The sequence below is a fragment of the Struthio camelus genome, chromosome 14, assembly GCF_040807025.1.
Source record: "Struthio camelus isolate bStrCam1 chromosome 14, bStrCam1.hap1, whole genome shotgun sequence".
In the NCBI taxonomy this organism is placed as follows: domain Eukaryota; kingdom Metazoa; phylum Chordata; class Aves; order Struthioniformes; family Struthionidae; genus Struthio; species Struthio camelus.
Genome location: NC_090955.1, coordinates 10,482,030 through 10,504,130, shown reverse-complemented (window position 1 = coordinate 10,504,130; position 22,101 = coordinate 10,482,030). Strand labels below are relative to the sequence as shown.

Below are 22,101 nucleotides of genomic sequence, written 5' to 3'. Positions count from 1 at the left end.
TAACTCTAGATGTCAGGGAATCCATTCTTTACAAATTATATTAATGTTGCCTAGTTAGACAGGACTTTTCAATAGACAGCACAGGCAGGAGAGAGTATTAGATTATAACACTGAGGGATAGTTCAAAGGGATCCTGTCTGCAACATATTTTGCCTGTTAATTTTTTAGCTGGGTCTGTTTTATCTGGAATCAGCAACAAAATTCCTGTGACTTTAATGTGAGGTAAGTTGTATATTTGGGGCCAGGTAGAGAAGGGGCCTGGGAAGAAGTAATCAAAGTTGAGGCAATCAAAATTAATTGTTCTGTTTCAGAACCGACTTGTACCTGTAAAACCCCAACATTGCTTTGCCAATTTCTTTTACAGTCTGATCAGGGGGTGTAATTAATTTTAAAAATGTTTTGTTTCACTTTTGGTAGGCCTAATTAAGGTGAATTTTGCTTGTCCGTGGACAACGTATGTGTGTTGGGAGGGGTAAGAAGAGAGAACATTTCAGATATGACTGACTTTATTTAGAGAGTTTGCTTGACTTCTTTTCAGGGTATCAGCAGTCTGAAATGTTTTGTGATAGTGTAGTGCCAGTTGATTGTACAGCATAATATCCACTTACCCTTATAGAGATGTTTTCAGTCACTTGTTTCAGTGTTGCCATCCACGCTTTTATTATCTTCTTGTTAGATTTCATGAAGTGAACGCTATGAAACTGGCTGTGGAGGTTCACCTAGATGCATCAGTTATTGCAGCATGCAGCCCTGAGTTTCTTAGTGCAGACAGTATATTACTGGAGCTAAAGTGCAGTCCTGGATTCCTGTGCCCTCTCACGTGTATGTCCAAGTGCTCGTGTTGGTCTCTATACCTTGGTGCAGGTTACCAAAGGAACTATCTCTAGCCTCATGAATTGTTACAATGGAGGAAGTGGACAGAGACACTTGACTATAGTCCACAGATTAAGATGTCAAGTATCTTATGACTGACACATTTTGGTGGGGACTCTATTCCATAACTGATTTTTTTCTTCTGATGGCTTTAGAATTGCTAGTATTTTAGTCCAAGCTACACTGTTATCTTCTTTTTGCCCTTAGTTTGGTTGAGTCAGGTTTTATTAAGTTATTTTTGTGCATGTACTAAAACAATTTGGTGCTCAGTACATTTTATGTACTGAAAAACAGAATAAACACTGTTATCCATAGAAATAAAACATTTTAGCAGATCAACTTAAGTTAATATGATCAACAGTAAAAAATTTGTATTTCCATATAATAAAATTTAAAACAAAATATTATAAATTACTACTTAGTTCCTATGCTATTTTAATCCAGTACACACAGTAGACTTAAACTTCTGTAGAAATTGTTTTTGAGAAATGCAGGCAATCAAAGTATTCGTAAAATACCTGGCTTGCAAGTACCTCATAAATTCAGTAGCCCTTGTGAACTGCCAGAAGAGCATTATTGGGCTGTAAATAGAGAAGGTGACAAAATTATGAGGTCAGTTTGCATCATGATATTAAACTGGAGAATATGTGACTCGAATACTGTGATTCACATCATTACATTTCATTTAAAAAGGAAAACTGTGTATTGTTTTTCACAGAGGGTGTATACCTGGGTGAAAGGGAGATAGGATTGATGGTAATCCTGCAACTTAGTTCCTGAACTGTTCTTTAAAGCCAATTTTAACAAGTAATACATGAGCAACTGCAAAAATTTCTAAATCTGTGTAAGCTTGCAAGCAGGTACGTAGAGGAAAGCAGAGGGGAATATTTGAAAAATTGATATATCCTGTTGTAGCTCAGTGGGTGTAAATACTATGGCATGCAGACAATTAGATAATACACTTACTGAAACAACAGATAATTTGTTGTGAAGAGTGATAGAGAATTTGGCAGGTCTCAAATAACTTAGGAAAAAAAAAGCCTAGTACTGATATTTTCTGGGAAATGAAGAGAGAGCAAGGTGACAGCTATTGTCCAGAAAATGTAACTTCTTTCTGTAATAAGATAAAAGAACAAGCCAGAAAAGAAAGCACCTGTGAAGGTAATGGAAATGCAGTCAATAAAAAGACCTAGCAAGACTCATTTTCCCTTCGTTCCACTGGGTAATGGTCATAAGCCTGCCACAGAATATTGCTACTGCCATACAAATCGACTCTACAACATGCTGCTTTGCAAGGCATAGAACCAGTTAATGAAAGGAGATAGGCTGACTGCAGAGGCTATAGAGCCAGATGAGCAAGATGTGCAGGGTTTCAAGCCTTAGCTCTGCAGTTTCCACAAATAGGCTTGCTGTTCCAGCTGAATTTCAGAATTGCTCTCTTCCCTACAAATCATTCTGTGGTACTTGTCCCTCCAGTACAGATATTGGAAGCTCCTCTGTACCCTACATCTACTTAGTAAGCACTTAAGCAGGGTTGGGCTTTGACATGTGTCATAGAAGGTTTGGAAGTTTCTTTAAAGGGAATGCTAAAGCAAAGAAGGATTCTAGAGGAATTCTAACCATACTGGACTGTAAAATGTGGAGCTGCTCTCTGAAAAATACCACTTGAGCCTAGTTATACGTATAGATTTTCTGAACTTCTGCAGATGCTCTTCAGAAAATTTATTCCTCATGAAAGCCGATTTTCCATCTTTGAGAGAGATTTTTGAAATCTGAAATCTATTCTTACAAGCATTGCCTCACCAGATCCTCAGTTGGCATCACACCTGACTCTTCCCAACCTACCAAATAAAATGTGTTTCTCTGAAGTTCACACAGCTGTTCCCTAGAAACTGCACTAAGGTAGGACATAAATATTTCAGCACTTCATTGGATATCCTGTCACAAGAAGTATATTTTCCTTCAGTAATTTCCTACAAAATGTACACGGACAAATTTTCAGTTAGGTGTTAACCAGACATTTGATTCTACCCATGTGAAAAAAAATGTATTCCTTGAGCGAATTATGGTTACAGATATTTGATGGTAGTAAATGTCTGCCTGATTTGGATTATGGCCAGGAACATAAGATCAGCATACAAAATGAAAGCCTCAGTTTATGGGAAAGTCTATTAGTCAGTGGTTTCAGGCCAAAGAATGAGTGATCAAGTTAAGTTCCATTCACAAATGAAAATATTTATTAAACTGATGTTTAATTTGATGTCCCTCTTAGTAGCTGGGGGTTTTCATATCTTACCAGCTCTCAAGTGTGATGTCTGTTCTTTTAAGAAAGCAAGAAACAACAATTCATAAGCAAGAGCGGTAGAAAGTCAAGAATTTAGGAGCTAGAGTTACATTTCTCAAACAACTGCTATTCAAATAGCAATCACCACTCCCCTGTGCAGACAAAACGCACAGGCTCACATCTGCTTTTTGTAATCCCAGTAAAACTGAGAGTTAGGAAGGCTGATAGCCCATTTGAAATCCTTCTCACTAGCAACAGCTTTTTGAAGGATGGTTGGAATTCATATAATGAAAATAGTATTTCGAAGGACTGTCGCTACCTCTGCTGTGGGCATGGTCAGGGTTATCTGCACAGAATTGCCACGAGTAAAGGGGACTGTAGTCCCTTGTTAGCCCCGTCTCTCTTTTTCCTCTGTGGTGCTGGAAGCTCGCACTTGCCTTGCTGGCATTTGGAAGTGTGCATGTCCATCCAGGATATAGCACACCCTACCCATTCAGCCCTGTGTGTCAGCCCCACCGTAAGACCTGATGGGTGATCATGACTCAGCATGGGGAGGGGAAGAAGGGAGGAAGCTTTAAGCCTTCTTGTGAAACCGAGGGTGGAGCTATAGCTGATGATGTAGATTGTCACCCCCAAAATCCCATTGAGAATCTGAAGAAGAATTTGATGTCATTTACCAGGTTCCCTTCTCCCCTTCACAGTGTCTTGTCCTTCTCTGTGACCCTCAAACCTGCATTCATGCAGATTGTTATCTCAAAGAAGCTTTGTTATGAAACATGAGCGTTAACGATAGCTCTGAAGTTATAGGATTTGATACCATCCTCAAGCTCACCTAGCAGCTGACTTATTAAATAAGCTAAATTTATCTGCTCTGTACCCACAAGTCAGTTGCTTCTTCAATGGCATTTTTTGTATTTAAATTAGATTCCGTCAGTGGTTTTATTATGAATAAAAATGAAACCTCTTAAAACTGAGGAACATTCTAGATCCCTGATTTTAAGGAAAACCAATGATATTATGAAGTGTTTGCTGAAATAGCTAAATGGAAATAGATGATGCAGTGCAAGCTAGCATTTTATCAAGATTTCTATTTTATCTCTAAAAAGGGTCACCACTGTATTATGGTTTAAATCGTTTGTAGCTTTGCCACTTGAGGGTGTGATATAAACTTCCTTGTAACTGTAATTGGCTGATAAGGGCCTGCAGTCTTTGACAAATGATTAATAGTCACTGACCTCACTTCACATTGGCTTGGTACAGGCAGACTAAAGCATGCTGTCTTGTCATTGTAACCTACATGTGTTACATTAAACTGACCAGGATGTCATCATTCTTCTTTCATCTAAATCATTCATCTTTCATCGTCTTTCATCTAATCTTAAAGAATACTAATTTTTTCTCCCTTTTTTGGTAAAGTTGTCTCTCCAATAGAAACAGTACATATAACAAAAAAATACTAAGCAATGGTTGCCTTTGTAATAAAATTCAATTATTTGATGTTAAGATAAATATTACGGATTTGAGATTGAGCATTACAAAAGAAATGTTTTATTGATTTGCAAATTAACGTGTTTGAAGAGGACAATAAATCCAACATTTTAGGAAAAAGTTGTGGGTTTTGTCTCAAAAAAACACACCCATATCCTTAATTACTACTTTATCGTACAAGGTGATGTTCTTATTTTTGTAACGATATGTATGCACAGTGGTTCAGATGATGAATCATGAAATGAAATATGTTTCTTTAGATAAATAACATTTTAACTTCTTTTCAAAGTTGATTGCTGATAAAATTCTGTTTAATTAGTTAAACATAGCCAACAATTATTTCTGTGCATAACTTGACCACTCTTTATTAATTTCAGTAAGAAATGGATTCTTTCACTTTTTAAAAAAGTTTCTGGTACAGAAGTTTTTTATTGAACCCATCCTTGCTGTAAATATTCAATACTGCCATTATCACAGAACCTGACATTTGCATAAAATTATCAGTGGTTCCAGCAGAAGAACCCAAACCCCTGTATACTCTCAAATATAAATCTTAAAGTTATATTCAGTTTTGGGACTGCCATTTAAGCACCCTCATTCATCCCAGATGAAAACTAAACATGCCAGTAGCTGATGCATGTGTTATTGTACCGTTGAGAGCTTCAGTAAGATTAAAGTCACCTATAAAACAGTGCAGTGAAAGAAGGATTGTAGTTATAACATTTATTTGCACTGCAGCGGAACTTCTCTAATGTGCATGCTGTGAAATTCAGACACAAAACATCTTTGTCTCCAGTGGATCCAGGAAATGGCTTAAATACCAAAATAACTCAAAGCTGAAAATGGAAATTAAAAGATTGAGTTCTGCAAACAAAAAAGCCTGTTTATTTTTATAATTTGTTACAAGATCAAAGTCATGTAACTCCATTACTTCTGCAAAACAAGCAATTTTACATTATGAAGTATTATAAAATTACACAAAAATTGTCAGAATAAGTGAACAAGAACAATATATCACTAAATATACTTTGCTTTTTCGTTGCACATGTTCAGTTACTTTACTCATCCACAAAATACAGCAATTTGCAATGGGTCTGCCAATCGTTAATCTGAATTAGTGAAATTCTGCTGCGTTTGTCAGGCTATAATATGCATGAAAAAGAACATGACAAAAGAAGCAAATGGCACAGGATACATCTAATTGAAAAGGTCTCATTTTTAATCATGATAGTAAAAAGCTTAACTGCAGAAAGATTTTTGAGAATCGAGTGGCTAACACACAAAAACTTCTTCGAATAATCCACACAAAAATGACTTTCCTTTGTATGGGAATCTGAGAACATAAAAAACTGGCAGTATATACAGTAAGGGTTTGAATATAAAACAAGTCAAATGCTTCTGGGCATGCTGTTGCATACATGTTAGTATAAAGAAGTTTATTTCTTTTTTTGTAGCTTCAGAAGTTAGTGAGACTATTTTGTATTGGTTCCACCCTAAGAACGGAGTTGTCAGTCCATGCAGAGCTGGAGAACAGGCCAGCAAGAGTCAACTGTTCCCTGCTGTTGTTCCTACCCTCTCTGGTATAAGTAAAGTAACAACAAACACTGTAATATTAACGTTCTTGAGAAGTGGCTGCTTGCAGTCCGCAGGCATCTTTCCAACAAATGGTTACCTTCACAGTGGGAGATGTGGAGGTTTTTCAGGAGGTTCAATGTAAGGCTTCTTTGAGATTCTTTCTAAAAAAAATACCAAGGCAAAATAGAAATTCACATTCTGACTTCACAGCAGTTACACTGGGGAATGGGATAGTCATCTGCATAGGAAAAGTAGTGCGATCAGCATCCCTATTACTTCTTCCCTTTGTAATACTCAAAAGTCTTCAAAAAGGATTATATGAGTGAAATAATTTTCGTAATTCACAATATGCAGTAGGCACTTCTACTGTTGGAAAACAGGTGAAATATGAAGAGGTGGTGAGCTCTAGGACGATTTCTAGAATGATGAGTGTTGAAAGTCTCTTGTTTTAAGGTAAGTCTCTAGTTTATGAATGGGATTCTGTGGTTATCTGTGATAACAGGAAGTGAAACTCCATGACTCCAAGCGTCTGTGTTGTCTCCTGCACTCACGATAATGTGTTACAGCTATTTTGGTGCAAAAATGTCTTGATCAGTCTATGTCCAGAAGAACAAGAGAAAGGAAACATCTCCCAAGGAACAACAAAAAACAATCAAATAGCAATGCCTGTTTGTGTTTTCTTACAGTGTAAGGCTAGCTGGGTTTCTAAGGGCACAGATGCCTACACCTCCCTTACTTGCCATTCCAGTATAATTTGTACAATTGCTTTGATCCATCATACAGAGTGTTATTTTTGATTCCTTGATGTTATTTTAGTGTTGTTGAGAGAGCTTGGTATTTTTGAAAAAAGCTGAGGTAGTAGCATAGTTCTTATTTTGCGGTCATGATTAAGTTTCCAGCTTCATGCTGTAGTGTTCACTGCATTAATATACTGAAAGGTCAGAGCTTTCTAGCTTTGTTTTTAACTTTCTTGAGGAAAAATAAAGGTAATTTTCAGGGAGTAAGAAACATTCAGCAGCAACACCTTTAACAGGTGGATAAGATTAAAGTTGGTGTTCTGTTGAGTCATGTTCTCTCCATTGATTTTTGAAAGCCCTCTGGCTTCTTGTCATCTGTTAAAAGTTAAATGGGATGCAATTTGCATCCAGGATGCCCAGAACAGTAAAATGCTGTTTGGGTCTGACTGTAGGGAAAAGAATTTATTTGAATTGGACCAGGACTCATTAGGTTCTAGCTGCAGGTGTTTTCTGAACTGGTGAAGCATTAAAATATGATTCTTAAAATGAATGGTTTATTTAATTGCTATGTATAAAATAGCAAAGCAGACCTTACCTAATGGACATTTGTGGGACTCCAAATTAATTGATTCACTGCTCAATGAATATCTGCTGTAATTTGTTAGAATTTACTTGATTAAGATTAGATTAATATGCAGGAATTTTAACACACAATTTTTTTAATGACCTGCAAAAAATCTATCATTTGAACTCTAATATTGAAAGAAAAATGGTATAGCATTTATAGACCAGGCTTTCAGCTTATACTGGTCAGCTTGATTAATCCTGTACACAATTTTAATGCAGCAGCTTGTACTGTCTACACATCTAGTTTAATAAATAGAATTCACATTTCCTTTATTGTCTTTGAACCTGATCCAGCACCAATATAAGCCAGTTCATTTACAGCTGTAATCCATTAAGAGGTGCAAATTCAAGTTTTTCTTGCACAGTTTCACTTGTACTTTTAATGATTTTTTTAGTTATTCATTAAAAATTAAATTATTTAGTTTTAACAGAATTCTCTTTGCCTCCATGAGATGTATGATATTTTGTAGGCTAGACTTGCCAAAGTGGTGTGGAGCAAGAAAAAAGGCATTCTGTAAATATGTTTGTGATTTTCTAAACCTCAGTGCTAGCAAAAAAAGAAAGTTCCAGTAAGGCATACTGTAAATGAAGATATTATGTATTAAGGATGGAATGAATCTGTCACTTTGACGGATTGTGAGGCAAAGAACAGATTAACAGATTACTCATAGTCAGAATGCAGCTCACTGTGAAAAATGTGCAGGAAATGATAAGTGTTGGTTTGTGCTGATTTAATGATATTTTGAAACTACAATAACACTCTAGGAGAATAATACAATGTAGCTGATGCCTTGCGTTCTTTTAATCATTAACATATTGCCAGATTGACTTTAAATACTTCTGATATTTCTTTTTAAAATACAGCTTTCAATTCATGCAAAGTCATCCAAAGATGTATATTTATGTTATTTTTAAAATGTGCACTTAGAAATCCCTCGTTTATATGTATAAATATACTGTATCTTCTTTTGGTAGCGTATCTTATTATTCTTCTGTATACTCACTCAATTTTCCATTACAGAAATACTTTTTTTCAGACCTAGTGCTGAGTGGCACTGGACGGTTACTGGTTTATAAATTAATATTAAATATTTCTTGGTTTATTACATATTTAAGTAAAAAAATTGTTTAAAGATGTATTTCAGATGCAATAATGGACAATTTAAGGCTAAGATGACTTCACAGTTATTACAGACAGATGCGGTGGTAGGACCTGAAGTTTTATTTCAACTTTTTTTCAAAGAATATGATTGCATTTTGTACATAACACAAATATGTTATTGTTAATAGACTTCAGAAGTCCTCTCTTCACTACTAAAACTAATATGGTATGTACAGATACATAATATATTACAAAGCAAAACCCTAACAGATATGTATAGGTAGTCAGATTAAGGTCAATGAAATTACACATATGTATAGAGTTTAGCAGATACATAAATAATTGAAAAATCAGATCTGCTAATCTATAGAGCCTAACAAGTAATGCAGGCTCCAAAGAGTATGTAGCAGAGGATGGCTGAGGGTTGTTAAAAAGCTAGGTCACTTTGTATCGATCTATTAAGTACTGAATTGTCTTTGACAACCTTTCTTAAACAGATATATTTAAATTTCAAGCAACGTGGGGAAAAAAATAGATCTTCATCGTACCTAAATTGAATATTTAGGTTATCCTGGGCCATTTTATTGATATGAGCCAGTACTTTATAATCAGTGGATCATAATAAGATATTACTTACATTTTCTGGGTTTGCAGTAGAATTTGGTTCACATAGTATTAGATACTATTAATACCATAGAGGTATGTGCCAAGATTTTTGCTGATCATAACACAAGATGCCAGGAATTGGTCATTTTTTCTTTAAAATATTTTTGTACTCTTGATTCGTACATTGACATTTTCTAGCCCACCACAAAGTCACATTCTTCATTGTAAAAAATAATTCAGCAAAGGCACTCCTTTTATTATCACTCAGGCATGAACTAGTTCTCCCCTAGTGTTCACAAAAGTTTACAAAGTATTTTAAGCAGTTAAGTGTCATCTTATGTGTTCTTCTTTGATTGTACTCTTCAGATACTTAATATTCTGTCAATTTGATGTGCACTTAATAATACAAAATTCATGCGATTTTTTCATTCCCTGATTCAGTGTAATGTAGCGCTGGCCTTGCATTTTTTAAGCACGTTGCCAGGCTGACCAAGTAATTTTAAAGTTCCTGTTAAGTTCTGTATAGATCGTCAGACAAAACTTTTCTACTGAAGTTTCTAAGCATTTTGGTTTTTTAATAATATGGATCAAATAATGCCACTGATGATTTAAGTTATACAAATTAAACCTGATCCAAAAAAAAGCTATCTCAATTCACAGAAATGTTTAAAAATCTTTATACAATGTGGTTTGCTATTTTTGTGGTTTGCTAGCCTAAAAAGCTTCAATATCTGTAAAAAAAAAAAAAAAAAAAAAAAAAAAGAGTATCAACCAAAATATTTAAATCAGGACCCTCTAATCCTTCAGATTTCTGCTGATGGTATTAACTATTCCTTGTGGTAATAGTTTTCATGGGGTACTCTTTGTTAACGTACTGGTTAATAAAGCATGGCTCGTTTTCTCACGCACTTTTTATTATGGGTGCCATTTTCTGCAAAATGTAGCAAACTACCATAAAACTAGAAACTAGATGTTTTCAGGACTCCAAAATACTGCTTTTATTTTGCACCACAGTTCAGCTATCATGTCTTGCAACATGCAGCAATTATTTCCTGAAACTAATTTTTAAAAAAGGACTGTGATGTGACAAGATTGTATCGCATATGTTTTATTATATCTTGGTATGGAGAACAGCTTGCAGAATAATTAAGAATTTCAGTGCAAGCATTAAAGATAAAGCCTACTTCGAATATGTGTGGAAACTGTCCATTCTGTTCCAACTGTTCATACAGTGCACCTCACAATGTCAAAGACAATACGTGGCATCCAGCATTGTTATCAGGAAAACTAGATAGTTTCTTGCGGGTTGATTATATTGATTACAGCTTGAGGCCTCAATAGCATAAATAGTGTCTTTAATTAATGAAAATGCTTGATTAGTTTTTCTAGTTTGAGGAGATAAACTAGCTTCTTTAAGAAGCTCACTCTGAAAATATTCTTTCTTCAGTCAGTATAAGAACACATTAAATTGGAACACAGACCACAGTCTGTGTTTCTCAGAAGGTCGGGAGCCAGTTGTCTCCATGCTGGGCTCTGTACTTTTAGGCAAGGTCTAAACATTTTTCAGAACTTTTTTTTTTAGTTGACTTACACACTCTTGTCTCACACACACATGCTGTTTTAGGTGCTTCGTAAAAGCAGGCTACAAATTTTGTTATGCCAAAAATGTCTTGACTGCTAGAGTAAACCATCTATCAGCATTACCACTGTTAAGTCACTTTTCAAAGGATTATCAATCAACTGCAAATATTTATTCTCTGCTGCAATTTGGCCAAGAAGATTTCAGCACACACAAGGTTTGTTCTAGAGATTTGGGGAAAGGTTGATTTAGACATTGCTAACTAACATATGGAAGTGCTAGAGTGGTTTTTAATGTATGTTGTGTAAAATTTTTCAACTGTAGTCAATAATGAACACCTAATATTGTTTCTGTTACTTTTTTTCATGGGAGGGTTTTGAAGAGCAAAAGCATGTACTGGATCTAGACTATGTTTAATACGAAAGATTAAAAGTGCGAACACATCTCGACTGCCTCTATCGTAAATACACACTCCTCTACCTCCCATTAGAACTATCAAAGTCCCTGAATCTTACACTCACATTTACTAGAATGAAATATGACTGTGAACGAGGTGCCTCAAAGTAACTGCAAGGATGAAACTGAACAGCTCCTCAACACTAGAATTGACTCCAATAATTGAAGGACAAAATGAAAGGACAGAATCACCCAGCTACTCACAGATCATCCCATCTCCGATTTCTCAAAATTGATCTTTCAGGAATACCTTCCAGAGACAAGACTGGAAACCAAAATTCTTAAATTTCCAGAGTAATAAGAACAATCAGTTCAGCAGAGCTACTGGTCTAATGGCACATGACTACCTCCCTCCCTCCATGTTCCGTAAATGACTTGTCTCTCTCTTTTCCATAGGAAATAATTGCCTTATTATCTTTTTTTCCTTCTTACTAACATTCTCTCTGCTCTCCAGGTATCAACTGCCTTTTCTTTTAGAAATGATCTGATATATATTTTACATGAAAAACACATATCTTTAAACTCTTCTTTTTTGTGTCAGACCTGTAGAACGGCATATATAGTCTAAAGCCTCTCTACTTTTTCTGACTGTTTGTTGGTCTGATTAAGGTAATTCTCTCTACCAGCAAGCACTGTCCTTGCTTTGTTCTTGCATCACTGTAGCTATAGCAGATTCCTAGGAGAAACATTCTCATTCTAGTTCTCAGGCGTTACTATTATTTAAAAAAAAAAAAAAAAAGTTGTAGTGGATTGGGGGCAAAGGGCGGCTTGGGAAGGGGAACTGCATATTGACACCAATGCTCTGACAAAGTTCTGCCTTTCCTTTAAAATTGCCCCCGCGTTTCTTCAAGAGGTTGCCTTTGTTGACATTGTGTTTCTGTGCAATTGTAGGGAATCAGGTAAGGTACAATACTTATGGGCTATGAGCCCATTCAGACACTAGTGTTCAGCTTCATGTTAGCTTGAGGCAGCACAAACATCCAAGTGGCAGAAATGGAAATATATTTTACCATGCCACTTGGTATAATAATGCACATACCTAGCTGTTATTCTTAAAAAGTTTTGAAGCTCTGGTATAAATGGAGAGTCTCTGGCTCTCTTCAAGGTATGCAAATGCACCAAGTGACAGGGACACCTAATAATGAAATATCTAGGCAAGCATATTGCTGTGTGGATCAGTTGTTCCAGTTCTCACTGGCATTAACTGAAGAGCCCTAAGGTTCAGTTGTGATGTTGGCCATATATGTGAAAATGCTATGATGGTACTTCAACAAAATTTTGAAGTATGTTTTTTATATATTGAAATGATGGAAAATTCAATATTTCTCCCTTTAAATCTGCTGTACTACTTGCTGAATTTCTACACCAGCAGTTCTGTTTCCTGAGGCAGAAAATTAGTTTTTTCCATTTTGACTGAAAACAGATAGGTGGGTGTCCCCTGATTCACCCCATATTATGTGTACATTCCAGCAGCAGATTATGTGGAATCAATAACAAATCTGGCAACAGCAAAAAAAAAAAAAAACCTAGCAGAAAAGGTAAAAGGCCTATTTTAGCAGTTATAGCACAAGACTTAGCCTTGCCAGGTTTCTCTATCAGAAAAAAATCTTATATGAGATCATAAGGCTTCTCAGAAAGTAAAAGTATGTTACCTGCTTCATGCTGGAAGTAAGTTGAACTTCAAGCTGTACTTCATACGGTCTGGCAATGTAAAGAAATCAAGTTAATTAATCTTCCATGCTTTGGGAAAATTCATCCTTTCTAGAGGAATCCTTGGACACTGAAATTACTTTCACGGCTCTGATTAATCTGAACCTGGCCCCTAGCACAGGTTCACATGCCTGATGTTCTTGTGTCAGCTGTGACAGCCATGGCCCAATGTGACAGAAGTTGAAGCAACCATATTTTGATTTGTGTTTTTCAGAGACTGGTTGAATGTGTTCAGTCCCCCCATCGTTCCTGCAAGCCAACAGCTAGAAGAACACACTGAATCGTCAACAAATCAGAGTATTCCAGGTAGGAATTTATGAAGATGAAAGTCTGTGTAGAAAGTGTATTGAGATGTCCCTAAGTGCTGTTTCTGTAGTGCTGATGCTGCCTTGTAGTTGTTTTCCGCACTTTTGCATTTTGATGACAAAGTTCTCTTATTTGTTATTCTCAGTTCATGCTAGCAGAGTTTTCCATCCTGATAGAAGGGTAACTTACACAGTGGTGGTTTCCTGATGTTCTGGTTCAGTATGCATTAACTTCTTAAAAATGCATGTTATTTGTTTAAAATAAGGAATGGATGGTGGTAGGGATGGCAAACCTATGAAAGAAAGACTGTATCCTTGAAAATGATTTCTATTCAGAACAATTTCATTTAAGCGGAGAGAAAAATTTCAGATTTAGGCTTTAATGAAATCTCATCGTTCCCTGATTAGGTTGTTGAGTCACCACCAAAAGCGCTACAAGATTTTGTTTATTAAGGTGATTGGTTAGAGAATGGCAAAGAACATAGCTGAAACTGAAAAGTCAGCAACAACAGAATAAAACAAATACCTTGTTTTCTCTTAAAAAGCCTTTTTCTCTCACCTGGTATGTTAGGAAATAAGGTAGATACCTACTTTTTTCTTCAAGTCCAGTGCATTCAGTGTGAAATCTCATAAATCTAACCTGTGTATTTTGGCTGCCCAAGGGACGAAGATGTCTCAGTGAGTTACTGTCTAAAATATGTGTGTCCCTCAAATTGAGAATCTTTTCATAGATGTATATTTGTAATTGTTTGTGACAGCAAAATAGAATATTTGCTGTCACGAGAGGACCTTGCTTTAAAGAATGGAATAATATGTTGTGTTAAGCATCCTAAGTGAGCCAAAACGAACTGGACAGTAATCCTTGAGTTAAAGGCATGTTGGATATAAATTTGTGATAGATCTCTGAGAATGTTTTGGTTATTAGTATTATGAAATCTAAGGCTTGCTGCAGTAAAGCTAGAATTTCTGTAAATTGTAAAAGTTGTACGATTATGTTTAAAAAGCTAGCAGGAAGGGTATTTGGCAGTTTGTTGGATTTTTCCAGTTACACTAGAATTTCCAAACTATTTTGTGAATTGTTCTTAAACTCATTTTCCTTTATGATGAAATATTTTACGTGATTTATGTTACACATGTGGAGAACAAAAAGTCTCTAATTACTATGGCTTTTTATTTTGACTTTTTGTTCTTGCACTTTTCTTGAATCAAACTAAATTCTGACTCATGTATATATATGATATTTGTAATTTTGTTAACTTTATAGCAAAACTCTTAAGTCCTCTTTTGTTTTATCTCCAAATACTCCAAAAAACTACCATGGTGTTTGAAGTATCCAAGCTTCATTACCCCAGGAAGCAGAAGAAAATAAGAAAGAACAAAAAAGCAGTCACACAGTCTTCCCTCCACATACAGCACACTGGGTTTTTTCCAAACTACTAGACACCCTTCCCTATTAAAAGAGCAGGGAGAGGATCAGAGTAATCTTAGCAGCCGTGGGAAGGAGAGGCATGATTGGCAAAGTGGCTTATCTGTACAATTTAGAGCATCCTCAAGCAACTCCAAGCCTCCCTTTCTGGTTATTTACAGTCCTTGAAAAATAATGTCCTTGAGCTATGCACACAAAACTGACATGGTTTACTCACATATTCCAAAAGGTACACTTGATTCAAACACAAATCTTTAGCCTTAAGGCAGAGGTATGGGAAAATGCAGTGCCCAGTAATATACATACTAGATTCGATTGTGCCCATCCAACCTTAAACTATATTAATTTTTCTAGGTCTCCTGGATTAAAAAAAATCTCGGAGAACTATATGTAAATGGCAACTAAATGTTTTGCAGTATTGTTTTTTGAAAGAAATGCTAAAAAAAAAGGGTCTTATTCTGTAGTATATCTCTAGCACTTCAGAATAACCGTGGAATGGCTTTTTGCTTAATCACTCCACTGAGGTTAGCTGTGTTTGTGTGACAGAAGTGTGATGTTATTCTTAAATTCCAGAGCGGATCTTCTGATTGAACACTCAAATACATACCAGGAAATTGTGCTGCCCAATTTACCATTTTTAAATACCACATTGGAAAATGAGTTATTGCTCATGCTAGGAAGAGGCTTAAGGTCACAAGTCCTTCTTCTTATGCAGTTTTCCAGTATACCAGACATCACAGGATAACAAAAGCCACTAGTGAAACTCTACAGTGAGTTAAAAGATTTTCAGAATGACCATTTCATCTGGAAGTATCCTTAGAGAAAAATAAATACTATAACATTAGTATATTGGGGACATATATTTAATTTTTATATTTAGAAAAAATATTTAATTTGGGTCACAACTTTGAGAATACAAATATGAGTATTTTCTAAGAAAACCAGCGCCCATTTTACTTTCTAGTTCCTTTCTTAACATATGCACCTTTCATAACGCATCATTCAATGAGGAGCTGTAATGAGAAGTAGTCTTATACAGGTATCACAAAGGTAATCAAGACCAAAACTTAGACCAATATATAGGGTAATTTTTAATAGATATTTTTCCCTCATTGGGCATTGATATTTCTGATTTATAGACCCTTATATTTTACATGGCAGCTTTAATACAAAAAAAGTTTCCGCAGTAAATACCAAATGCACTATCATAAATTCTCTGGAACTTACCTTACAGCATAGTATTGCTTGTCTTAAGTTAAGACAGTGCTCTGAAAATCACAAAGCTGAATAGTCTTCTTCCTTCAACTACAGCTATGGACAATATTTGTATGGTAACCTCGCACTGCTTTATTATAACGTAGATTTGAGCATCATAGTTCAGTGTTCAAGGGTAATATCGAAGAGAGTACTAGCAATGTTCTTTTCAGTGTGCTTTCTGCCAACAGCTCATCCAGTGCAGTTGAATCCACTTTTATCAGGGTCAGAGTATGACCCATATATCTTAAGAAGAGATTCACCATGAGCCATTTTCTAATATTAAAACCTAGAATACAGTGCAAATATTTTTCTGTGAAAAGGGAGCCTGTTTATTTCAGTTCTCCAGACTGTGGTAACTGTGCAAACATTTAATGTTAATGTAATCCAAATAACACTTTTAAGAGTTCAAAAAAGCTGCTATTTGACTCCATTCTTTGATATCCAGTTTAAGACATGCAGAACAAAATCTTTCCTTCATAAAAACTGTAGCTCCCCTGATTTCAGTGGAACAGCATTTCATTTAATATGACAGATATTCATAGTTACTAAGTACCTTCAGTCGCTATCAGCGCAGTAGAAGAAAAATACTCATCGCTCTATAATGTGTATGACAGACTTGGGCATAGCTTTTATTTAAAATCAAGTTATGTTCCAGCCTTAGCAGTTACAAAAAGATATTGTTTAATTTTACAGTGGTTTTAAGAACAAAAGCTTTGATTTTGCTTTCACCATGATACTCAAATTGAACTGCCAAAGGGCACATTTTTCTTTTTTTCTTTTTTTTTCCATAATTATGTCATGCACTCTTGAGCAGCTTCAATCTAAAGGAGCGGGCAGCATGAACAGCTCTAGAAATTTCCTTAGAAAGTGACTTGTTTCTCAGTTATTTCTGCCACAGAAACATAATTCCTACGTATGGCCAGATTGCACGCAGTATACCATTTGAAAGTAGAAAGATATTCTCTTACAGAGCTGTTACACATTAATTGAGTCTTCTAAGAGAGTGTCAAAATTTAATTAATGCTTACTTTTAAGAGGCAGTAATACATACGGAAGTGGAGTTTTCACACATCAATTTGACAAAATACTTTTTTTAAATCCCTTTAAGGCTAAATACTGCATGCTACCATTGGAAATTTGTGGCAACATCTGGAAATGCCTTCAGAGGCATTCTGGAATATTTGGAGATGCTACAAGAAGCAGCGTAGCTTTAAAAAGAAGATATGACTAGAAAGTTAAGTTCTCTTCTTGTTCACATGAAACTACATGCAGGGAGTTGTTATTATGAAGATGTAAATCCAGGTAGTCCTGGATGCAATCTATTCTGATATGGTATGAATTCAAGATATACAGGGAAACAGATAGACCCCTAATGAGTTTGAAGAATTTCCTATTCCTAAATCAAGCCAAGGAATATATTGAGAGGCCAGTGCTGAGGTAGAGAGGAAAGGAGATTTAAGCTTAGAGAAGAAACAGAATAAAGTATGATTTAGAAGAGAAGCATAGACAAGAGAGCAAAAAAATGATGAAAAAGGAAGAATACAATGGAAATAACAGAATGGTTTCAGATGAAAATATAAGGCTGTGTGAGGGAATGAGGCATGAATGCCATGTGCTTATCTGCTATGATCTGCGGAAGCGCAGAAAAATATCTGAGTTAACTTAGTTAGCTTACCAAGCCTGATGAAATAAAAACAGCAAGGAGAGCAGCAGTTTGGCTTTACAGTTTTACTGTTGATTACATTAAGGGACGGTTTCTTTCAGTATTTAGCATCAAACTTGAACCGAGAGTTCTGTTTTCACATTCTGGTCTTAATTTCCACAGACTTACATTGGTTTTTTTGCCTCTATAATCAAACTGTGATAAAATTCTCATGTCGTAAAGCTGTTATCACTATGATATCAACATAGTTGGAAGTACAGTACTTATAGTATATGTATAGAAGCTGATTTTCAACGGTATTTCTTCAAAGTTCCATAGTTTATTTTTTATGAACAGTTAGGACGCTACACTGTTGCATTATACTTAGGTAGTAGGGTTTTTTTAGTGTAAGATGTATTTGTTTATGATTAGCAGGCCTCATCTTAAAATCTGATGTATGGTATGTACTTTTACATAACTAAACGCATCTGAGAATAGCACTTGAGATCCTTTTTAGTCTTATTTTTGTCTTTTATTAAGCTTCCACACAAATGGAAGAGCTTACTGTCAAAGAAGAGTCTATGTGACCTAATTTATTTCAATAATAATGACTTTGCTGCAAGTTTGTTAGATTTATTTGTTATACAGTTTCTTTTTCTACCTATTTAAGGGCAATTAATGAAATATACTGAATATACTTAACTACCTACCTGTAATGCATATATGACTTGTAATAATGAATCTATAAAAACTTCACAGTAAGCTAACAAGCTTGAACCAGATTGATGTGAGGCTAACATGATAAGCAAGAAGTCTTCAAATAAAGATGTTTGTGCTATGTTTAATTTAATCCGGCTTTCCACATAGAACGTTTTAATAATACTCAGTGTCATTTTTACAGACGCTAAGAACAGATTAACTCTCTTTCTGTGTTCATACTAAAATGTTATTGTTTAAGCAGTTCATTGAGAAAAACATCCATTAGAAATACTTTGATCCGTTATCAGTAAAAGTGCTTCTAGTGAACTGTTGTTCCATTGAAGTTCCTAAAACCCAGTTGTTACGTAAATGCTGAATGCCATCATTTCACTTCAGCTAAATACAAATCTTCAGAAATATAATAAAAATGTGAATTGCTGTTATCTTTGAAGGTAATAATTCAAAAGTTAAAATATTATACAGTTGAAAGAGAAATTCTGTCACATGTGGCAGAAGGGTACTTCTATAAGAAAGAAAGAGTGATTTATTCTTGCTTTTCACACTTCACATAGGTGAAGATGACTTCAATGCTGAAGAAGATGAGGAAGTCTTGACTCTTTTGTATGATCCATGTCTGAACTGCTACTTTGATCCAAGCACTGGGAAGTACTATGAATTGGCATAGCCAGATTATGAGAGGATATTACTTTGTATTCACATAGGTTTGTCTTTTAACTGTTTGTAAAGTGTGGCTGAGCTATATAATTTATCATGTAACTTAAAACTTGAATTAACCAATAGTTTTGTAAACAAATGAATATAGTTTTTAAATAGCGTGTCCTATTTTTATAGTTTTGTATTAAGTTGTAGTGCAGTGGAAAATCACATAACATAGAAGTTCCTTGTGGCTAAGACGTTTATTTGTTTGTCTAATTTATTCCCAGTATTCGAAGGTTCTGTGTGGGAGGAAATTAAGTTGAAGAGCTTTTGCAGTGTTCATCTGTAAATGATGGCTTGACTCAAACCTGTTTTTTTCATTACTTGCTTCCTGTATGTTTTTAATTGGTTCCAAGCTATCTTATCCTTTGTACTCTAAGATGTACAACCTGTTGTTTAAAGGCCTTTATTCCATGAGCTCTCTCTCTGCCTTTAGTCATCAGAAAAAGCAACATTTTCCTCATCTTCAAGTAATTCCCTTCTATTACATACTGCAGGAATGGGATATTGTCAAAGCTGTGTGTTGTGGTATACGGTGTACAATGCAGTGCACTTCAAGTGATGTGCATGGGCAATCTGTGAATGCAAACCGCATCGGGGTAAATATGACAGACCTGAGTATACCCACAGCTCTCATTTTACTGATGTAATTTAATATGGGACTGAAGAGGATCTGTAAGTGATTGCTTCAGCACTCCAATTTGAGCCTCGTATACATTTGCAGTAAGGTAAGAAGACGTGTATATGATTCATATACGAAGTTGTGCTCAGAGTATTATTCTCCTATGTTTGTATTATTTATTCTGTTAAGCGTCTTAATAAAAGAACGTGCTTGATTTAACTCATCTGTATTGCCTGCAGTTTTCAGTGAGGGCCCCAGACTCCCAGCTGAGAGATTTAAAATTCTTGCATCTCTGTGGGATCTATTCAAAACATAAATGGAGATTTGTTTTTTCCTGTTGCACATATGATATCCTTGTTTACCGTGGAGAAAGACTACGGAGATAAACCAGTCCATGTATAACCTCTGAAAATAAGATCAGCATGTGAAACTGAATAAATTATTGTGTATGCAAATATGTCAAGCTTTACTGTCAGCTGTAAGAATCAGTTGACCTGACCTGTGGTCACAGCACCAGCCCCTTGCGTTTCTGTAGTGCCTGGCTCAAAACAATGCCTGACGTGACCAGCCCCAGAGCAGGACAAGGCCTGCAGTACTACGCCTGTGCTGCCTGCCGGTCGTGTCCCGCAGCCAATAGGACACTAGCTCAAAGGGTTAAATCAATCATAAAAAATCAGCTATTGGTATTAAAGAAAGAGGCCTGGGGCAGGGGTTGCAAAGAGTCTCAGGAGTTATGCTGTAATGGAGTTTAGTTAGTGGACAGCTTTGGAATCCACCAGTATTCAGTACTAACATTATGGTTTTCGGGAGATGGTTAAAAGGAATGTCAAAATCACAAGGTAAAAGTGATCTATAGACATTCCTGGTGATACTTGTTCTAACCTTCTACTTGATTATGTCCCATGCTATTGCACAGTAATCATTTGCAAACTGATTACTCAGTGAATTTTTAAGAATGATGCATTTGAATGTCATAAAGTGAGCTCAGGTTACAACTGGCAAGTGATTTAAAATGATGTGTCTGTAAATTATTAGTAATTATGGATGCCAGTTAATGAATATCCTAGAATCAATTGAAAATGCAGTTGTTAATAATGGCTTGGCATAAGATCAGATTGTGTATTTGGCTTCCTTGGCAGGTACAAACATATCATCACAAATTGATTCAAGAGTAGCACTGAAATCCACAGGAAGACAGATATTGGGTTGACATAATTCACTTACCCTGCCTCAGACTGTTTCTCCTGGAAGGATTCATACCTGTTTTTGCTAATGCCATAATCAGTTTAAAAGTTCAGTGAAATCATCATTTTGCCCTTCAAAAATCAGATCATAGCATGTACATGATTTGCAGGTCTAACCACTTTCTTTTTAGCATCATTTAGTGATTAGGACCATCTTCCCTGTATTTTTGGCATGGGCTATTTAAAATGTATTGCTAATTTTCCTTCCATAGCTCCATGTCTCATAGGAGTGGCTGGATGTTCAGCCACTGCAAATCCGAACTGGTCCACTGATGCTTCTGAGATACAGCTTACTTGCATCAGAACCTGACTGAGAGTCAAAAGTCTGCAAAGGGCCAACTAATTGTCTGCAAATGTCTCTGGGTAGATAGGCTTGTCCTGGCTTCACACTAGGTAATCTCTAATATGTCATATTTAAAAATATACAAACGGACATAAAAAAGCCTGGACAAAAGGGAGTCATTAACAGCCCCTCATTCTTACCCCTGTCTTTAATGGGATAAGGAGGCAGGTGGGGAGTAACACTAGGTTCAGGACGAGACTGTTATTTCAGTCAGGTTCGTAGGCAGGGTCAGATATATTGTTTGTGTTTTCCTGTCATTAGCACAACAGTATTTTACAGGTAAGACCTCTCCAAAATCATCAGTTTGGGATTCTTGCCCTTTGTATCGTAGTTAGCCGCTTTATGTCTTCGACGTCCTAGGGAGTTCATTCTTACAATGCCGTGAACAACACCTGCAAGTTAAGAGGTACAAAAGGCTTAGCTAAAAGGGCCGTTAACTTTTGCTCCTGGTGCTTTTCTTAATCGTTCTGTGAACCTAGAACTAAAGCACTGCTGGCATGCAGCATGATTTTTCTTTGGCCAATTTGTCAAAACCAGCATTTATGGCAAGCCTTAAAGTTAACACACAGATTTGCTCCTGGCAGTCATATGCAATGCTTTAACTTGAAGTCCTTGAGAATCACATAGTTGTCACTACTGTGTGCTTTCAAATAGGTAGAAAAAAGCCTGTGCCTGGGCATAAAGTTTTGGGTTAATGAAACTATATGCAGACGTTTTTTCTACAGACCCAACATCAGATATGATTTTTGAGAAGAGAAGTTTCAAAATGAAATAAATTTTAATAAGGCCTCATTAATGTTCCCTAGAAT

The 22,101-nt window shown here is 35.9% G+C and overlaps 1 protein-coding gene across 12 annotated transcripts in view; it reads left to right on the top strand.

Moving 5' to 3' along the window:
- Nucleotides 1-19,924, top strand: part of CFAP20DC (CFAP20 domain containing) — a 95,732-nt gene extending 75,808 nt beyond the window's left edge. For all 12 annotated transcript variants that reach the window (XM_068907186.1, XM_068907183.1, XM_068907187.1 and 9 more), the window contains 2 exons: nucleotides 13,252-13,343; nucleotides 18,939-19,924. In XM_068907186.1, the coding sequence (XP_068763287.1) occupies nucleotides 13,252-13,343; nucleotides 18,939-19,051 (205 nt within the window). In that variant the 3' untranslated portion in view covers nucleotides 19,052-19,924. The remainder of the gene's footprint in view (nucleotides 1-13,251; nucleotides 13,344-18,938) is intronic.
- Nucleotides 19,925-22,101: the final 2,177 nt, after the last annotated feature.